This window comes from Peromyscus maniculatus, chromosome 4 (assembly GCF_049852395.1).
Source record: "Peromyscus maniculatus bairdii isolate BWxNUB_F1_BW_parent chromosome 4, HU_Pman_BW_mat_3.1, whole genome shotgun sequence".
Classification (NCBI taxonomy): domain Eukaryota; kingdom Metazoa; phylum Chordata; class Mammalia; order Rodentia; family Cricetidae; genus Peromyscus; species Peromyscus maniculatus.
Genome location: NC_134855.1, coordinates 63,422,566 through 63,442,024, shown reverse-complemented (window position 1 = coordinate 63,442,024; position 19,459 = coordinate 63,422,566). Strand labels below are relative to the sequence as shown.

At 34.7% G+C, this 19,459-nt stretch overlaps 3 protein-coding genes across 3 annotated transcripts; all 3 read left to right on the top strand.

Annotated features, from left to right (window-relative positions):
• Positions 1 to 1,056, top strand: LOC102921887 (olfactory receptor 8K5-like). The gene has a single exon (XM_006989761.3). The coding sequence runs from the start codon at positions 6 to 8 to the stop codon at positions 945 to 947; it is 942 nt and encodes a 313-aa protein (XP_006989823.2). The 5' UTR covers positions 1 to 5; the 3' UTR covers positions 948 to 1,056.
• Positions 1,057 to 8,079: 7,023 nt separating this feature from the next.
• Positions 8,080 to 9,039, top strand: LOC102924795 (olfactory receptor 8K3-like). The gene has a single exon (XM_006989696.2). The coding sequence runs from the start codon at positions 8,080 to 8,082 to the stop codon at positions 9,037 to 9,039; it is 960 nt and encodes a 319-aa protein (XP_006989758.2).
• Positions 9,040 to 18,264: 9,225 nt separating this feature from the next.
• On the top strand, positions 18,265 to 19,218 carry Or8k1 (olfactory receptor family 8 subfamily K member 1). The gene has a single exon (XM_006989695.3). It carries the CDS (start codon positions 18,268 to 18,270, stop codon positions 19,216 to 19,218), a length of 951 nt encoding a protein of 316 aa, XP_006989757.2. The 5' UTR covers positions 18,265 to 18,267.
• Positions 19,219 to 19,459: the final 241 nt, after the last annotated feature.

Genomic DNA, 19,459 nt, shown 5'->3' with positions numbered 1-19,459 from the left:
TTGAAATGAGCCACAGGAACTCAACAGCGCCAGCTGAATTCATTCTGACACAAATCACACACAGGCCTGAGCTGCAGCTTCCTCTTTTGGGGATCTTCCTAGTCACCTACGGAATCGCCGTCATAGGCAACCTGAGCATGATCATTTTGACAGAGTTGGATTCTCGCCTTCACACACCTATGTATTATTTTATCAGACATCTGGCTTTCATTGATCTCGGCAATTGTACTGTAATTTACCCAAAGATGATGGTGAATTTTGTGGTGGATCAAAATATCATTTCTTACTATGCTTGTGCCATACAGATGGCATTCTACATCACTTTCATTATCAGTGAACTTTTCATCTTGTCTGCCATGGCCTATGATCGCTATGTGGCTATCTGCAACCCTTTGCTCTACAGTGTGATCATGTCTCAGAGACGTTGTCATGTGCTGGTGGGCATTCCATACCTCTACAGTATCTTCCAGGCTGTGCTGATAACTAGTAAGATTTTTACACTGACTTTCTGTGGCTCAAATGTCATCAGCCACTTCTACTGTGACAACGTCCCCATGTTACTTTTACTGTGTTCAAATCCACGGGATATAGAATTGTTGATCATATTATTTTCAGCACTTAATTTGATCTCCTCTCTCTCTGTAGTCTTAGTATCTTACTTTCTGATTCTACTAGCCATATATGGAATGCATTCTGCAGAGGGTAGGAAAAAGGCCTTCTCAACTTGTGGTTCTCATCTGACAGTGGTGGTAGTATTTTACGGGACTCTACTCTTCATGTACTTACAGCCCAAATCCACTCACTCATTTGAAACTGATAAAATAGCATCTGTGTTTTATACTTTAGTGATTCCCATGCTTAATCCCTTGATCTACAGCTTTAGAAACAAAGAAGTGAAAAACGCCTTTCTAAGAGTCTTTAAGGACCTAAGTAAACTTTGTACTTAATATATAACATGGAGTGTTTTAATAAAATGTGGTAAAGGAAGCATAAGTCAATACTAGTATTTATAGCAGTATATTTCTTGATTCACAAAAAAGAAAAACACATGATAATATATAGAACATTGTAATGTATCACTTGTAGTCAAAAAAATAGTTCTTAAGTAGTTACAGAACTCCATTAGATGTCACTTTCCTCCCAACATTTATAGGTTTTGATTCAATATGTCTTTAGCATTTCTACTGCTCTCATCTTATACAAATGGTGACACATGGTTAATTATATTTCTGTAACATGTGTTTGGTTGTTAGATTTGCAGGGATTTTTGTTTTCTTTTATTTTATGTGTTTGGACATTTGTCTGCTTAATCTTGTTTTCATTTATGTTTTAAACCTAAAATTACTGCAAACAAAGTCAATGCCATGTAGAGATCGTGTCTTTGAACATTGTATAATTTTAATTTTTCTTATTTTCTATCCTACAGAACTTTTATATTTAATTTCAATATTATTTATTTATTTTTAAAGTAATTCTAGATGATGGATGACATTTATTATATATTGTCCTTTATTTTCTGAATGTCATGCATTTTCATCAATTTCTGGTCCTATTTTCTTCTTGAAAAGATCTCCAGAAGTCTGTAGCTATATTCTGAATTTTGTGTATATTGAATATTCTTAAGATCTTTAGGAGAATTACCAGGAGATTATAGCTTTAACAATTTACAGAAATAATACACACGCACTGTTGAATCCCCACCAACACCACCACTAGAGTTGGTGCTTTTAGTATTATTTCTATTGCTATTTTTTGTTTGCTTAGTGAATTTTATGACACAAAGTCTACATTTTGTCTTGTATGTGCTTGATAGGAATATTTGTGCATTTGGTTTGGACATAAGCTAGTAATTAGTCAGAAAATTTTCTAAGTTCCTCCATCCATGAATTCAGTATTCTGTCCTATGTTGGTATCTGTTCATAGGTCACACAATCAACACTGTTGTGGTCTGATGTGTCCCCCAAATTTATGTGTTTTGAATGAATAACTATAGTGGTTTTAATAAGAATGGTTCTTATAGGCTAATATATTTGAATTCTTGGTCCCCAGTTGGTAGAACTACTTGGGAAGAATAAGCAGGTGTGACCTTATTGAAGGAGGTGTGTGACTAGGAGTCAGCTTGGAGGTTGCAAAACCTCATGTGATTCACAGTTAGCTTTCCTTGCCTCTTGTGGATCAAAATGTAAGTAAGCTCTCTGCTACTGCTCTAGCACGATTCCTGCCTGCCTGCTGTCATCCTCCCTACAATCATGGTCATGAACTGTAACCCCCAATAAACTCTTTTTTTGTATAAGTGGTCTTTGTTGTGGTACTTTTTACAGCAGTATAAAAGTGACTAAGATAATAGACAAAATGGTGATATCGAGATTGGTCCTTAATGACCTAATTAAGTCCTGTAGGAAGAGCATTTACACAATATAAGTGAAAGTAGCATCAATAACATTGTACATGAGGGAACATTAGGCAATATGAAAACAACTAGCCAGTTGTCTATGAGAGGTAGACTTAGGATAGACATCATACGTGTAGTCATCTTGATCATGAGTTTAAAAGCTCCCAAATATAAGGAACTTCATTTCTGTTCCTTATAAGTGGTCCTGTGGCAGGTATTTCTTTATAGCTGAGAAACATAGACAAATGCTTAGGGGCTGACATTTCTGTTTAAGCCTCCACTTTCTAGTTTTCTGGCTATTCCAGCCAGCCTCACTAAGAGAATGGATTCAACACTCTAGCTCAGAAAAATCATGTGCTGAGTTTTAAAATTTAACATTGATGCCACCCACATGTTGGTGGCAACCAATAGCTGTCTAATTGGATTTAAGGCATATTCAGCAGGAAGGAAACTAGTCTTGGTACTGGAAACATAGCTTCTCAGGTCTAGTGATGTCATGAATCTTCGAAAGCAACCTTCTATGCTACTTTCCTACAGCAGCATACCCTCTCACTACATTCTGAATCTTAACCTAATACCTAAAGGTAAGTGTGCCTACTATGCTTCCTCAATACGAGAAAATTCTTCTTAAAGCCCCTTTTGAATAACTTCATAAGATTCATCTTTAGTCATTGACCCAGACTTTTGTCCTAAATAATGTTTATGATTAACAGCATTGTCAATGATATTTTCTTTTATATTTTGAGAATTTCACATGAATGCACTGCCATTATATTATTCTCACACCCCTCCCCCTCTCCTGCAATCCCTGCTGCCACTCTGACATCCTTTCAAATTCATGACTTCTTCTTTAATTGTTATTGCTATACACATGTGTGTATATACAACCTAAACAAGATTTGCATAGTGTTCTTTTCCTTTATTTCAGGTATAAGACTATTTCATTGAATTAGTCAAGTAAGGTGAGGATAAGAACCATAAAAATGACTTCTTCAAACTGATAATAGTTGATCTTCTATCTCAGACAGCTACTGTAAGTTCACTACTTTGTCAATGCTATTGCCTAGTATCTGTCTTTAATCCATTGTATCTTGTCATTAAATATGACTAATTTAAATAAACATTACTACAAATTTTATTATTCTTACAAGATTTGGCAGGTTTTTTTAACAAGCACTCCAGATGGTTGCTAAAATGTGGTAATTTCATAAGGTTTTTTTTAGGTTTTTTTTTTTTACTTTATAATTTGATTTAATTTTACATATTAGTCACAGATTCCCCTGTCCTCCTTCCTCCCACCCCAGGCCATCCCCGCCCTCCCCCCAGCCCACCCCCCATTCTCATCTCTTCCAGGGCAAGGACTCCCCCAGGGATTCAGTTCAGCCTCCTAGATTCAGTCCAGGTAGTTCCAGTCCCCTTCCCCAGGCTGAGCCAAGTATCCCTGCATAGGCCCCAGGTTCCAAACAGCCAGCTCATGCACTAAGGACAGGTCCTAGTCCCACTGCCTGCGGGCCTCCCAAACAGTTCAAGCTAATCAACTGTCTCACTTATCCAGAGGGCCTGATCCAGTTGGGGGCTCCTCGTAAGTTTTATTAAAATAAATAGTAAAGTGTTTAACATAATTTTCTGTTTATTTTATAGGAAGATGAATTCACAGATATCCTCATGCTTCTAGTATGGAAGTGCTTTATATTTGTAGCTTTATTTACCCAAAGTATTAGAATGATTACTGGGCTATATTCTCTATAATTATCTAGAGATGAAGTTTCAAAGTACTTAATTGTTTTATATATATATATATATATATATATATATATATATAGTTATATGTTATATATAAATATATTACATATATTATATAAGTATATATATATATATATATATATATCATAATGAATCATTACAACTAGTGTACATAAATTCACATTGTTAATGAGCATCCTCTAGACATTTAGTTTTACCCTAAAATGCTCTGGGAGTATTCAAAGTATTGATTGGCATCTCTCAAGAGACATCCTCAAAAGGTGAGAAAACATATAAGCTATGCTCATTTTTTTTCCATGTGAGAAGCACACGAAAGGGAACATGGAAGCTTCATCACAGGTAAAAAAAAAAAAGAAAAGGAAAAGAAAATCAATACTATCATGTAGTATAATGTGTCACAGATATCCACAATGTTTTGTTGACATATGTATAGTTCCACTTAAATAGTGAAGACAAAGAAAATTGTCACCATTTATTATTCAGTGTTCAGTGCTTCCTGCCACCAAATGTAACTGAGATACTATATGATTTTCCTGAATTCGTATGAACATTTCCTTATATTTTATATACTTTTATGGAATAAAATACATTCTTAAAATATCATTCTGTTGCTTATATAAATATATGAGAATTTATATGTTTATCTGAAACTGAAACACAAATTGAGAGTAAATAATAGATAAGCATAATGATATGGATATTAAAATGGCATGATGAAGTTTTTGACAGCAATGATAACTCGTGTTGATTTCCCTACAAATAACTACTTAGTGTCTAGGCTCTGGTGACACTAAAAATGTGGGTTTTTAATTAGAAAGCAAGGATAATATTATTCTCATTCATTATTTAAATTTGTAGTAGATAGTTAAGAAGGTAGTCTCATGGTAAAATAGAATATCCAAAATTCATTTGATTTTCGATGAGGTCTGACAAACTTAGATACAAATTTCTTACAGGATAAAGCATTGGTACAGAACTAAAACATGACAGTGACCCAACTGATAGTGAAAGCTGAAAAAGCAATCTGGTTCTTCAAATAGAACTCCAAAGCTGGTGAAAGGGAGGTCAAGGCTGTTTTCACACTTCCCAAGAAAACCATTACCCTTCTCTGCTCTCAGATCATGAGGGAGAAGAAGTTGAAGAAAAAAAATGAGATCCTCCAGAGCTGTAGATGAAGAATGGAGATGAAGAAAGGATAACTAGAAAGGATGACAAATGGGAACAAAGAATAATTACTTACACGCACAAGTATTCCCTAAAGAAACACATTAATTTATGTACTAACTTAAAAATCTTAGTGAAGATAAATTTGCAAATAATCAGGGACTTACAAAAGGTGATTTTGTTTTATATTTGTCACAAATAACTACAAAAGATATAAGTTAACAAAATAAAGTCTCATATTGCTCTTATTGCAATCCTTGAGCATATTGATTTCATATGCTTCCTGGCATATGTCTATACAATAAATGGGCCATACTAGAGGCATGGTAAGAAAATGGGAAGCAGTATAAACTGAGAAGGAATATTTTTAAAAATTTAAGTGCAAATCACATTAATATTTTATGTTCATTTATTCATTTTAATTTTTGCTCATGTCTCATTTAGACATGACTTTTACTATAATTTTCATAATAGACATCATTTTTATTTCTCCTTTTAAAGCACCAGATCTCATCATTTTACTAATTTGATAGTAATTCTTATCCATCAACATGCATTCTACTTCAAACTCCAACTTTTTATCTTTATGGCATTCAGCTAAGTTCCATTTGATTAGCTATAAGCTTTTCTGTCTTATCACACACTATATCTTAATATGAAGAAATTCTTATTGCCTATCCTATAGTAACGAAAGGATTTCAATCATTTTCAGGAATTTTGTGTGTCTCTTCTATAGTATATTCTATTTAGTCATTGTGGTATTTTCCAAAAATAGTATTTGAATATACCATTACACTAAGTACAGCATAAGGTCAGGTGTTGACAACACGTCTGTAAACAAAGCACTCAGGATGGTTGAGGTAAGAGGTATTAAAAGTCTGAGAGTAACTGGGGTATATAATGAGATCCTGTCTCATAAAAGAGGGGAGAGAATAATATAGAGGATATCTCCATAAAAACCCTCTGATATTTTCTTCACTACATATAAATGATTAGCAGGGTGACATTGTTTATTGCTCCTATTTATAAATATATTCAACATCTGTCCAGTTGTTGAAGTTTGACATGTACGAACAAGAGGTATAAATTTTTTTTGTTTGTTTGTTTTTTGTTTTTCAAGACAGGGTTTCTCTATGTAGCTTTGCGCCTTTTCCTGAAACTCACTTGGTAGCCCAGGCTGGCCTTGAACTCACAGAAATCCGCCTGGCTCTGCCTCCCGAGTGCTGGGATTAAAGGTGTGTGCCACCACCGCCCGGCTGAGGTATAAAATTTTTAATTGATTATACTGAAATAGATGGTTTTAGTCATTTCTAAAAAACACAGCTATACATTTTTGCATGACTGAAATAGTAATGTTTTTCAGTGAATACAATCTTTATTATTAAATGTTATCTTTATCCAAATTAGATTGTCTATGTGACTACAATTACTCATCAAATATTGAAGGAGGATCATCATTCTTAAATACTGAAAATGAATATTTTTTGTTTAATTTTCTTTTGATTTATTTCTGAGTTTCTTAGACAAGATCACACTATGTGGTGTAATGGTAAGCTTCTCTGGTCCTGCCTGGCCCCACAGTCATGTAGCTGCTTATAAAATAATCACTCAGAGGCTTAATATTATTTATAAACTGTATGGCCTATGGCAAGCAGTTTACCAGCTAGCTTTTTCATCTTAAATTAACCCATTTCTATTAATCTGTTTTGCCAAGTGGTGCTACTGGTCTTCTGGCATCTTGCTGCTCCTTGGTTGGCAGCCAGGCATCTTTCCCTCTTCTTCTTTCTTCTCTCAGTATCTCTGCTTGGATTTCCTGACTGCCTTTAAGCTGCCTTACCATAGGCCAAAACAGTTTTATTTATTAACCAGTGTGAGCAACACATATTCACAGCATACAGAAAGACATCCCACAACACTTCTCCTTTTCTATCTAATCAAAAGGGAAAGTTTTAATTTAGCATAGGAAAATTACCTCTCCTTTCTTCTCTCGGTATCTCTGCTTGGATTTCCCATATGCCTCTAAGCTGCCTTGTCATAGGCCAAAATAGCACTATTTATTAGACAGTGGTAGCAACACATATTCACAATATACAGAAAGATATTCCACAACAATGAGGCCCACACTGATTTTAAATAAACAATCACTTTTAGTCACCTTTTCATGTCCTGAAGTTACAGGAGTGTGTGTCCTCTCCAGCTGAATGTTGAGTGTTATTATGACTTTTATAAATATTTGCCTTATATTTCAATAGCTGTCATATCTGCCACACAGCTATCATAAATCTATCTATCTACTCTATCTATCTAAATCTTCTACTATCTAACTGTGATTTATCTCTATATGTATATAGAATTTATCATGTTTCATAGCATCAAGGAAATATTCTTATGTGCTATTATTGAGAAAAGGATATTTGATATATGAAATGTATTTAAACTTAATTGTCCTCAATTCTATAGTAGCAAAAGAAGCTTATCTTCAAATTACATATAAGAAATGTATATGCAATGTAAAAAATGTTTGGTGAATGAAATCAAACTCAAATAAAGCATTCAGTCTATTTTTGCATGTCTAACTCTATGACACTTATTGTCATTTAAGAACAGTGAGTTTATACTCACATGTCACAAATTTTTAAAATATGAATATATGCTAATTATACTAATGTTGTATACTAAGTATCTGCCAGTTGATAGTACAGGATAGCTATTGTTGATGCTGGTGTCTCTACTCTGAACAGGTTTTCTGATAAGCCAGGATGGGGAAAGACAACCTTACAGTGGTGACAGAGTTCATTCTGATGGGCGTCACAGACCACACTGAGCTTCAGGCCCCATTGTTTGGACTCTTCCTCATTATCTATCTGATCTCACTGATGGGCAACTTGGGCATGATCATCCTCACCACAGTGGACGCCAGGCTGCAAACACCCATGTACTTCTTTCTCAAACATCTGGCTATCACAGATCTTGGTTATTCTACATCTGTGGGACCCAAAATGTTAGTGAATTTTGTTGTGGACAAAAATACAATATCATTTAACCTTTGTGCTACACAACTTGCTTTCTTTCTTGTGTTCATTGTTAGTGAGCTTTTTATTCTGTCTGCAATGTCCTATGACCGCTATGTGGCCATCTGTAAGCCTCTGCTTTATACTGTCATCATGTCACAAAGGGTATGTTGGGTACTAGTGGCGATTCCTTATCTCTATTGCACATTTGTTTCTCTTCTGGTCACAATTAAGATTTTCACTTTGTCGTTCTGTGGTTACAATGTCATCAGACATTTCTATTGTGACAGTCTTCCCTTGTTATCTCTGCTGTGCTCAGATACACATGAAGTTGAACTGATAATTCTAATTTTAGCAGCCTTTGATTTGATTTCCTCTCTTGTGATTGTCCTTGTTTCTTACCTGCTAATCCTCATAGCTATTCTGAGGATGAACTCTGCTGAGGGCAGGCGGAAGGCCTTCTCCACCTGTGGGTCCCACCTGACAGTGGTCATTGTCTTCTATGGGACTTTGATATTTATGTATGTGCAGCCCAATTCCAGCCACTCCTTTGACACTGATAAGGTGGCATCCATATTCTATACCCTGGTTATCCCTATGTTGAATCCCTTGATCTATAGCTTGAGGAACAAAGATGTAAAATATGCCCTGCAAAGAACGTTGAGTAATTTGTGCAAATTATTTTCTTTAGGTTTTCCTAAAATATAAATTTTCCCAATTAAATATATTCAGAAAACATTAAAAACATAATTGTTTCAATATGAATTTGTACAATGCATTATTTTTATATTACTTTAACTATTATGAATTGTAGTGATATATTTGTATGCCTTAATAAACTTTGCCTGAACATCAGAGAACAGAACAAGCCACTAGATTAAACATAGAGGCCAGACAGTTGTGGCACACTCCTTTAATCCTAGCACTTGGAGGCAGAGATCCATCTGGATCTCTGCGAGTTCAAAACCACCCTGAACTACATGAGATTGACTTAGTCTAGGAGAGAAAACAGAGCCAGGCAGTAGTAGCACACACCTTTAATTCCAGTACTGGGAAGTACACAAGCCTTTAATCCCAGGAAGTGATAACTGGGTAGGGAAAGATATGTAAGGTGGGAGGAGACAGGAACTAAAGACTTTTCAGCAGAAGTGTCCCTTTCAACTAGAGACCTCTCAGCTGAGGCTTTTTCAGACTGAGGAGTTGATGAGGTAAGGTGTGGTGGCTATGTGTGACTTGTTCCTTTATCTCTATGATCTTTCAGCATTTTCCCCAATATCTGGCATCAGGATTTTTTTTTAATTAAAAGACCTTTCAGAATTAGTGTTACAATGAATAGATTAATAATAAAAACAAAATTTGAAAAAAGTAAATAAATCTTTTTGGCAATAAGTTTATTTTATACAAAAATAGAGAGAATACACTCTAGACACCACTCACCTAATCTCTTTCTCTCTCTCTCTCTCTCTCTCTCTCTCTCTCTCTCTCTCTCTCTCTCACACACACACACACACACACACACACACACACGAGCAATAAGGAGAGTGACATGAAGAGGCAACATCAGAAATAATGAGAATTTCAAAAAGAAAATGGCTAAGTTTCTTGTATGTTTATCACTTTCCGGGAGAAAGCCCAAAGTATCTGTCCCTGGCATGTTCATTTTGTCTAGTAATTGCTTTCTCTCAGAGTTAACCTTTATTTTTCAATATAGTGTTATTCATTTATACCACATATTGTTTGTTTACATGAAATAGAATTCTCATTACTTTGCCAAAAAATGACTATCCCAAACACTGTTATTACATTCGTTCTTTGTCAATATTTTCATTTCAACATATAATTCTGCTACCTATAACTCAGTAATGTAAATATCCCTACTGTACCATGATCTTGTCTTACTTAATCAATTTTCTTGACAGTCATTGACCTGTCATTTATGATTAGTACTCTTAAGCCCTTCATGAATGTGCTGAGGGGTATACTTGTATTCCTGTTGCTGTCCTTGCTTATTAACTGTCTGCCCAGTATTACAGATTTTTAAAATTATCTACAGAGATATGATAACCCCAGGCAAAGAATACATATTTATATATTTCTGTATGAATACTGCATTGAAGTATTTTTGTATCTTTTCAGTATGGTTATTGCCTCATTATTAGCCAATATGGAAATACATTTTCATCAATTCTCATTGGTTGATAGTATCAATATATTGTTCATTTCATGAAAAGCAAGTCAAATGATAGTATATATTTTGTTTATTTTTCCTTTAGTCTATACAAGTACTCTTCAATGGTATTATCAAAGTTACAGTGAGTCTGGCATATAAGGATTTGCTTGTGTTTTACCCATCCATGTTCAGTGCCATTCTCCACATTATCCAGTGGAAGTATGCCTACTTTTTTGCATAAAAAAAAATTGTGTTATTTTTGAGAACTTGCTACCAAGTTTTTTTTTTAAGAAATATCAAGTTATGTTAGTTCTTCAAGCTCAAAAGAAGTGACCCAATAAATTAATTCAAAACTGTGTAATGACACAAAGAACAACAGCAATAGCAGAAATAATAAAAGGGGTAATATAGGGCCTGGAAAATTTGATAATTCATCATTTCAGTGACCTTAAAAACTATTTCTGAGACAATACTCCATGCTATAATTCAGATAAGCATAAAACTCAATATGTAATGCAAATTGGTATAGATGGGTAGCAATTCTCCTCCTTTCACCTTCCAAGTACTCTGATTAAATACCTTAGCTCTCACACCAGGTATCTTTTAAAAACCGTCTGAGCATTGTTTCTTCATTTGCCTTCATTAGAAATAATTTTAGGATCTGAAGACATAGCACGGCAGCTAAGAACACTTACTGCTTGTGCATAGGACCTGAGTTCAGTTTCCAGCACTTACACTGAAGAATCACAGCTGTCTGTAACTGCAATTCCAGGGCTTCTGTCCACTATGAGAAGCTGAATACATCTAGTGCACAGAAACTCATGTAATCACACACACATACACATAAAAATAATTATTTTAAAATTCTATATACATTCAATGAAAATTTAAAGAGTCATTGCACTGAAAACATGCAAAATATTTGAGAGTCATTTCATTGCAAAAAATGAAAAATACTCAAATTGCATCACACCATACAGTTGAATTGGTGCAATTAAATATTGTCTTTAAGGTAGTCAAACTACCTAGGACTTCCAGGTAACATTATTGAGTAGCATATATCAGATGGACCTAGAAAAATGTTAGCAGAAATTAGTATTAAGTAGTTTAAAATGTACCAAGGAGGAGGAGGGGAAAAAGAAAGAAGGAGGAAGAGAAGAGGAAGAAGAGGAGGAGGAAGAGAAGAAGAAGAAGAAGAAGAAGAAGAAGAAGAAGAAGAAGAAGAAGAAGAAGAAGAAGAAGAAGAAGAAGAAGAAGAAGAAGAAAAGAGAAGAAAAACGGTAGAATTTTTTGATTTCTGATTTCTGTATTTTCAGGATTAGCCACTTTGTACAAAGGAAGAATGAAAAGATTTTTTAATAAAAGCTGTGGCTAATGATTTAGTTGAATACATAATTCACAAGAAGAAAATAAGAGATAAATTTCCTGCACACAGAAAAAGCTCAATAAGAGAGTAAGTTTTCTTCATAAAATTTTAAGGCTTGGACTTGAGTAGTTTTATATGAATTTAAGCCACCCAGGAAATTAACAGTGAGATTCACAATGACATATTTCTGGGAGAGCTAGCTCATACCTAATGTCACAGCATTCACAGCATTCACCAGATTCTACAGGGTGTACTTGCCACATTCTAAAGACCAATGTGGGTGACATATGAATTCTTAGTAAGCCTGATCTACATAGGGAAGCACTGCCTTTAAAAAAATCATCTGTTTCCAATAGTTCTGCAGAGAGGTTTAGGAACTCATGAGCTCGCAAACTAATGATCTACTGTTGTCAGGCCCAGTTCTGTGTAGGCCCCTTGCAAGTAGTCACAGTTGCTGTAATGTCACAACTTTATTGGAACTTTATTGGCCCTTAAGACTGAATTTCACAGCCCTTTTTCCTTTCCTCTGGCTCTTACATCCTCTCTTCATTTGTGTACCCTTTGAATAATCTACTAGCTGTCAATCAATGCTTTTAAACCCATGATCACATCCATGACCCTGATTAAAACTCAGCAGACCTTGATTTTAAAAAATAGTGTCCTTTTCTCTAGAAAAGATCATTTCTCTTGTTTCCAGCATTTGTGTGGAGTTTAGGCCTTGTGAGCTTCCCTCTTCCATGTTAGTTATCTATTATTGTCATTCTTGCTCAGGAAATGTTTAGGCAGCCATGTTGGTAAGATGTTTGGGTGTAGCTTTTGATATGGTCAGCCATGAAAGGATGTAGATAATGTTTTAATACACACATGGAATATCATACAGACTGAGAAGTTTCTATTTATGTATTTCGGAGTACACACACAAACACACACACAGGTATGAATGTAACAATTAAGGGAATAAGACACAATGAATTTGAAAGACAGCAATCAAAGACTTTGAGTAAGCAAAGAAAGAGGTAAGTGATGCAATTACAATCTTAAAAATTCTTAATATAAAACCTCTTTTTTTTTTAAAAAAAAGTAAGTATTTAATAAATAAGAAAATACAAATGGATATATGAAAGGGACTTGTAGAAAGAGATGGTAATAGGAGTGGGAGGGAGATTAAAGAGGGCCAGGGATCGTAGATTTTATAAATGTATGAAATTGTCAAAGAACAAGTTCATTTTAAGATTTTAAAATAAATTCATGAACAAAATAATCACAGCAAAATGAAAGCATAATGGTTCCTGATATTGTAAAACTATGGAGCTGAAAGAATGGACACTCATCTGTTTCCATATTTAGACTTTTTTTAAATTAAGATTTCTTTATTGAACCCCCATGTGTTGTACAAGGAAGTCCATACATAATAAAAACATTTCCAATTGGTGTGACAGGCAAATTAAGACTTATTAGCATCATGCTGCTATTCTAGAATAAGCAGAATAAGATGAGAAAAAGCACTTCCATGAAACATACACAATGTTTGCATGTCACAATAAGATATATTTTGTGATTTAAAACATTGTATTATTCATAATTTTAATATTCCCAGTGGCCAAATTCCAACTGCACATATTTTCTTAATTGAAGAAAGGAGCCACTTGGGAAGTAAGGAATGGGGGTGATGTCAATTTAGTAAAGCACAAGGGAAGTGATCCACGGTGCTGATGTAGAAAGATGGTAGCAGTTAGGAAAAAGAACTACCTGAAGTTTAATTTCGGGGATCTGCAAGTGGCACACATAGAGAAAACAAAAGTCGAGTACTTACAGAGATGTTGAACCCACCTCTGTACCATATTATCTTAGAAAACTATTTACCTCATAATCAGCCTGGTGTCTCCAAAGACCTTGTTAATAAGGAATAAAACACTTTGCATATTATTCTTTAAAACGCCAAATGGCACATGCTATAATACATGAAATGTGTACATGGTCGATGACTCAGTACTTAGTGAGTAGTTACCATTCCAACTTAGGTTGGTTTTGATATCTTACAACACAAAATTCAAGCTCACGGACTTACCTGTTCTCTGTGGTCCTTGTGGTTAGGAATGATCCAAAGTTTTTTCTATGGTCTTTGTTATGGAAGAACTGCTTTCCATCACAGCTAAGCAGCTCTTTTCTGTATGTTGAGATCTGGTTTTGCATACACTCATTTTCACTGTTTTATTCTGTTACAGTAGTCATCAGTTTTCTGGCTTATTTCACTTCAAGAAACAGGAAATATACACAATAAAAGAGAATCATTGACTTTTTTTTGAGTCTTAGGATCTTTGGCTGATCTGCCTTCTTTTTCAACCTGTCAATTCCTTGAAAGTATATTTTATATGTAATATCAAAGTGCTTAATAATGTAATACTGGAAAATATAGCTGCTTTGCCAGTCATCTGGGAATACCAAATATAAACCAGTGTCCAACATTATCCAATATACCCATTTTTCTCCAAACCTTATAAAGCAAAAACAGTCATTTTCTTCATGAATCAACTGCCTTAAGAACAGAAATCAAATTCAGAATTGCCACATACATACTGAATTTCAATTTAAACTGTTGTGTTTTTAGTTGATTGACTCCACTTGAGTCACTTAATCTTTTCTTACGTTCTATTCATTAAAATTATTTGCTGGAACAAAAAAAGATCAACTAATATAAATGTGAAATGTGATAGATATCTCTCTTCAAATATAAGAAAATAAAAACACCCTACCTATTGGCCAATACTGTCACAATTCTGGTGTCTATTTGCTATAAAACATTCTTTTACTTCTTGAGGACTGGATTATCAGATCATGAGAATATTCCATGCTTGTTCAAAATCACTGTCTAATTAGCCTTAACTGCAAAATTGCATTTATAACAAAATATTATTAAGTTTTGAAATTGTTGACTAATACAAAATGAAATATAACAGAATCTGTTATGACTATATGTATGATATGTACTGTTAAAAATCAAGTGAGTTGTTCTTATCTTCAATAGCAGACACTGAGAAACTAATCAGTAATGTTTGCAACATAATTTATTATTGCAATTCAAAGTGAATTAAGCCCAATACAAAAGTTTCTTTTTCATCAGTAAAATGAAACAAAAAAAATAAAATGCAAAACAATGACTTTCCAAATTACAAATTACTGCCCATGATTCTACACTATGTATAATATTAAATTTAACATTTTTTTGAATAAAAAGTCTGTGGATTTGATGACCATTAATTGAAATGTCACACTACATACTAGGTATATATTAATAAAAATTTTTCAAGTAATGGATTACATTTTGGATTTATTTGTTAGCATTGTATGTGTGTGAGTGTGTGTGTGTGTGAGTGTGTGTGTGTGTGTGTGTGTGTGTGTGTGTGTGTGTGTGTGTGTGAGAGAGAGAGAGAGAGAGAGAGAGAGAGAGAGAGAGAGAGAGAGAGAGAGAGAGAGAGAGAGTCTGCATAAATGCAGGCATAAATAAAATATAGTATGCATGTGATTATCACAAAGTACATGGGAATTCACAAGACAACCTCTGTGTCTCTCCTTGCCTTCCATTTTATTTGAGAAAGGGTCTCTTTGATGGTTGCTGCTGCATATGCCAAGTTAGCTAGCCTGGGAATGTCTGGGTGTTTTTCTCTGCATTTCAGAAGCAGCATAGACATTACAGAATCTCAGCCTCTGACTTTGTGTGGGTTCTGGAAATTTAATTCATAGCAGTACTTATTTTAACATGGTTTCTTGACATTAAATTCAGGTTGCTGCACTTGCACAGCAATCACTTTCACCCACTGAGTTGTTTCCCAGGCCTTATTAGAATTTTGTTGTCAAGTTTTATATCTGTGTTAAAGGGATATTAGTCTATAGATGTGTTATCATTGTTATATCCCTGACTGATTGCATTATAAAAGTAACGTTGACAGTTATGCTAATGCTGAAAGAATGTCCTCCATTTCCATTTTGAAAAATAGATGAAAATTAATGTGACTTCTTCATTAAAAATTTGGTGAAATTCAGTAGTTAAAACCATGGAAATATTCCTAGTAATCTGAAGAACAAAGCAATCTCCCTAACACGGGCTTAATTTATAGATCCATCCTAGTGAAAAGAAGATATCATATCAGATAGGAAAATGTGAGAAGAAATGTTGGCTAGGGTTTTCTTTTTTCCAATGTATTTTTTAAAAGAAATATAATTCTATGGACCAACAAAGCTAAAATAAATTCAATAAAAGGCATATGTGTGAAAATACATGGAGGTCCATCCAAGCCAGTTTTTCTGGTAATCACATATTAAATATTTTATAAACCTATGTTATGATTCACTATTATTCACTATAGGTTACTTATTAGAAACAATATATCTCACAAGATTTGTTTCCAGAGATATGTTTCCATATCTTGTCATATTTATGTATCTATAATATATGAATGTATTGTACCTTTTATTTGTAGATTGTGAAAGGGTAGTGCTAATTCTATCATGCTAGGTGTCTAAGATGCTGATAAAGTTATATTTGTGATTTTTTAATGTTTAATGATATTGCATAGTTTATATATTCTATTAAACTAAGGCATGAAGGATTTTACTTTTCCTAATAATATATTCAAAGAACAATTAATAGATGTACAAGACACTCTAAATCCCCCAGGAAATCATGTACAATTTATTTACCCATTTGCATTTGAACTTCAGTACAGTGAGTCTCCTGAGACTAGCAATGAAAGGTTATATAAAGGAAAATACATTAAATCCATTCAGTTACAAACTAAGATCAAAGCAGTTGGATTCCTAAGCAGGGTCTCCACACAGGTAAGAAGGAACAGTAGGCTTTGATAGTTTTTAAGAAACATACTTAAACTCAACTACTACCCAAAACATAAATATTAATAGTATTAATAACTAGGGCAGACCTTTTCTGCAGTCACTAGTAGTCTGTGTTCATTATTCACAATGCTCACTTAAAACCTACTGTCTTGCTACTCAGTCATCTGTTTTAACCAGAATCTTTTTTCTATTATTACCCATCTGGTATCATCTCTGTATATCTCATGTTTACTTGGGAAGCCTTTCCAGGAGAGGCAGAATGTAGTGTTTATGAGACTATATTCATATATTAGATGAGGTATTTGAATCTTGATTTTACCACTTATATTTGAGTGGACCTTTATTAAGTATTACAGCCCTCTGAGCCTCAGTTTATTTGCATCCTATAGCAGTAGAGAAGACATGATACTTCCTAGTGTACTGTGAATATCACATGAGTTCAGGTTGGTAAAGAGCTTAGAAGTATATGCAGCACACAGCATTTTCCCTCTTTCTCTTGGCATCGATATTCTTTCCACTGGACCTCTTTCCACAATTTGTCACAATTTAACAGCATTCAGGATATTCAATCAGGACCTTGTTTTCACAAAAGAGAGATGCATGGTTCTGAGATCATTAGAAATAGTGATTCATCACAAAGAACAAACGAGTGGCAGGAAATCAGACTGAGGTGTTAGATTCTGAAGAGTCTCTAGAATTAGGTTTTGAACATTAGTAAACAAGCTGAGATGTACTGAAACATTCATCCTTAGTCAAAGATGTATATAATTGTGTGTAAAATGTAGTGTGTAAGTAGTTCTTATTACTTCTTTAAGCATCGGCTTGACTTGATAAGAAACAAAGGAAAATTTTGAACTCTCTCTCTCTCTCTCTCTCTCTCTCTCTCTCTCTCTCTCTCTCTCTCTCTCTTTCTCTCTCTAACACACACACACACAAGAACAACAACACACATATGTGTGTTCTTATGTGTGAGTGCCTGTATGTGCTTTAAAACTTGAAAATTTTAAATGAAGAAATAAAATAAGAAACGTCTTTGCATAATTCAAAAAAACTTGGCAACAAATGAAGTAGCAATTAATTCTTTTATCAAAATGACTACTTTATTGCTGGGTGTGATGGCACAGACCTGTAATCCAAGCTCTCAGAGGGTAGAAGCAGCAGGATCAGAAGCTCTAGGCCATCTTCAGCTATGCTATGAATTTGAAGCCAGACAGAGCTGCAGAAGACTCCATTAATGCAGAGACAGTATGAAACCAAACTTCAGGTCGCCCTGGGCTACATAGCAAGACCCAGTCTCAGAACAGACACCAAAACAAGGAAACAAAATCAAGACCATTCTAATACTTCTCATATTCTGCCTTTTTAAAGCTCACTGTATCATAGTTGTGGGGAATATACTTGTTGTCTTCTATACTTCAGAAATGAAGCAGAGACTTCAAGTGAAGAAACCGTATCTTATATGCCATGCTATAGTTTCTCTGACATACATCATTGCAAAAATAACTTACATTAAACTTACTTCCTACACAGGTTGCCACTATTAAGCCCAATGGAGAAACTCAACCACACTGCAAAGATCCAGGTTACTGAGTTTATTCTCTTGGGACTCACTACCAGTCCTGGCCTCAAAGCACCACTCTTTGGAATATTTTTAATCATATACTTGGTCACACTGATGGGCAATCTGGGCATGGTTATTCTGACTCACTTGGACTCTAAACTACATACCCCTATGTACTTTTTCCTGAGACATTTATCTATCACTGATCTTGGTTACTCCACAGTTATTGGTCCAAAAATGATGGTAAACTTTGTTATGCAGCAAAATACTATTTCTTACACGGGGTGTGCTGTACAGCTGACATTCTTTGAGATTTTCATCATCACTGAACTATTTATCCTCTCAGCCATGGCCTATGATCGCTATGTAGCCATCTGCAAACCTCTTCTCTACGTGATCATCATGGCAGGGAAAGTGCGCTGGGCGCTGGTACTGGTACCCTACCTCTACAGCATCTTTGTGTCACTACTTCTCACAATTAAGTTATTTACACTGTCCTTTTGTGGCTCTAACGTCATCAGTTATTTTTACTGTGACTGTGTCCCTCTGATATCTCTGCTCTGTTCTGACACACATGAATTAGAACTGATCATCTTAATTTTCTCAGGCTGTAATTTACTCTCCTCCCTCTTAATCGTTCTCATATCTTACGTGTTCATTTTTGTGGCAATTCTCAGGATGAACTCCAAGGAGGGGAGGTCCAAAGCCTTCTCCACATGCAGCTCTCATCTGACAGTAGTAGTTGTATTCTATGGAACCCTGCTGTTTATTTACCTGCAACCCAAATCCAGCCATACTTTTGATGTTGATAAAATGGCCTCTGTGTTTTACACGCTAGTCATTCCTATGCTCAATCCATTGATCTATAGTCTCAGAAACAAAGAAGTAAAAGAGGCCCTTAAGAGAACTTTTACTCATGGATTCAGAATCCCCGCTTAATACCTTAAAATTCAGTCACATAGATTTCATATTTTGTCAGACCACAAGACACAAGAGATCATCAAATAATAGAAATAAACAGTAAGCTTAAGTCTCTTTATAACCAATTCCCTCTACACAAACTCCTGTTTCTTTTGCAACTCAAAAGAATAAAGCACATAGTACTAAAAACAACATCTTCAAATGCTATTCAAAGATCACATTGGAAATTATAGTTTATAAATATGGAAAAATGAAGTTT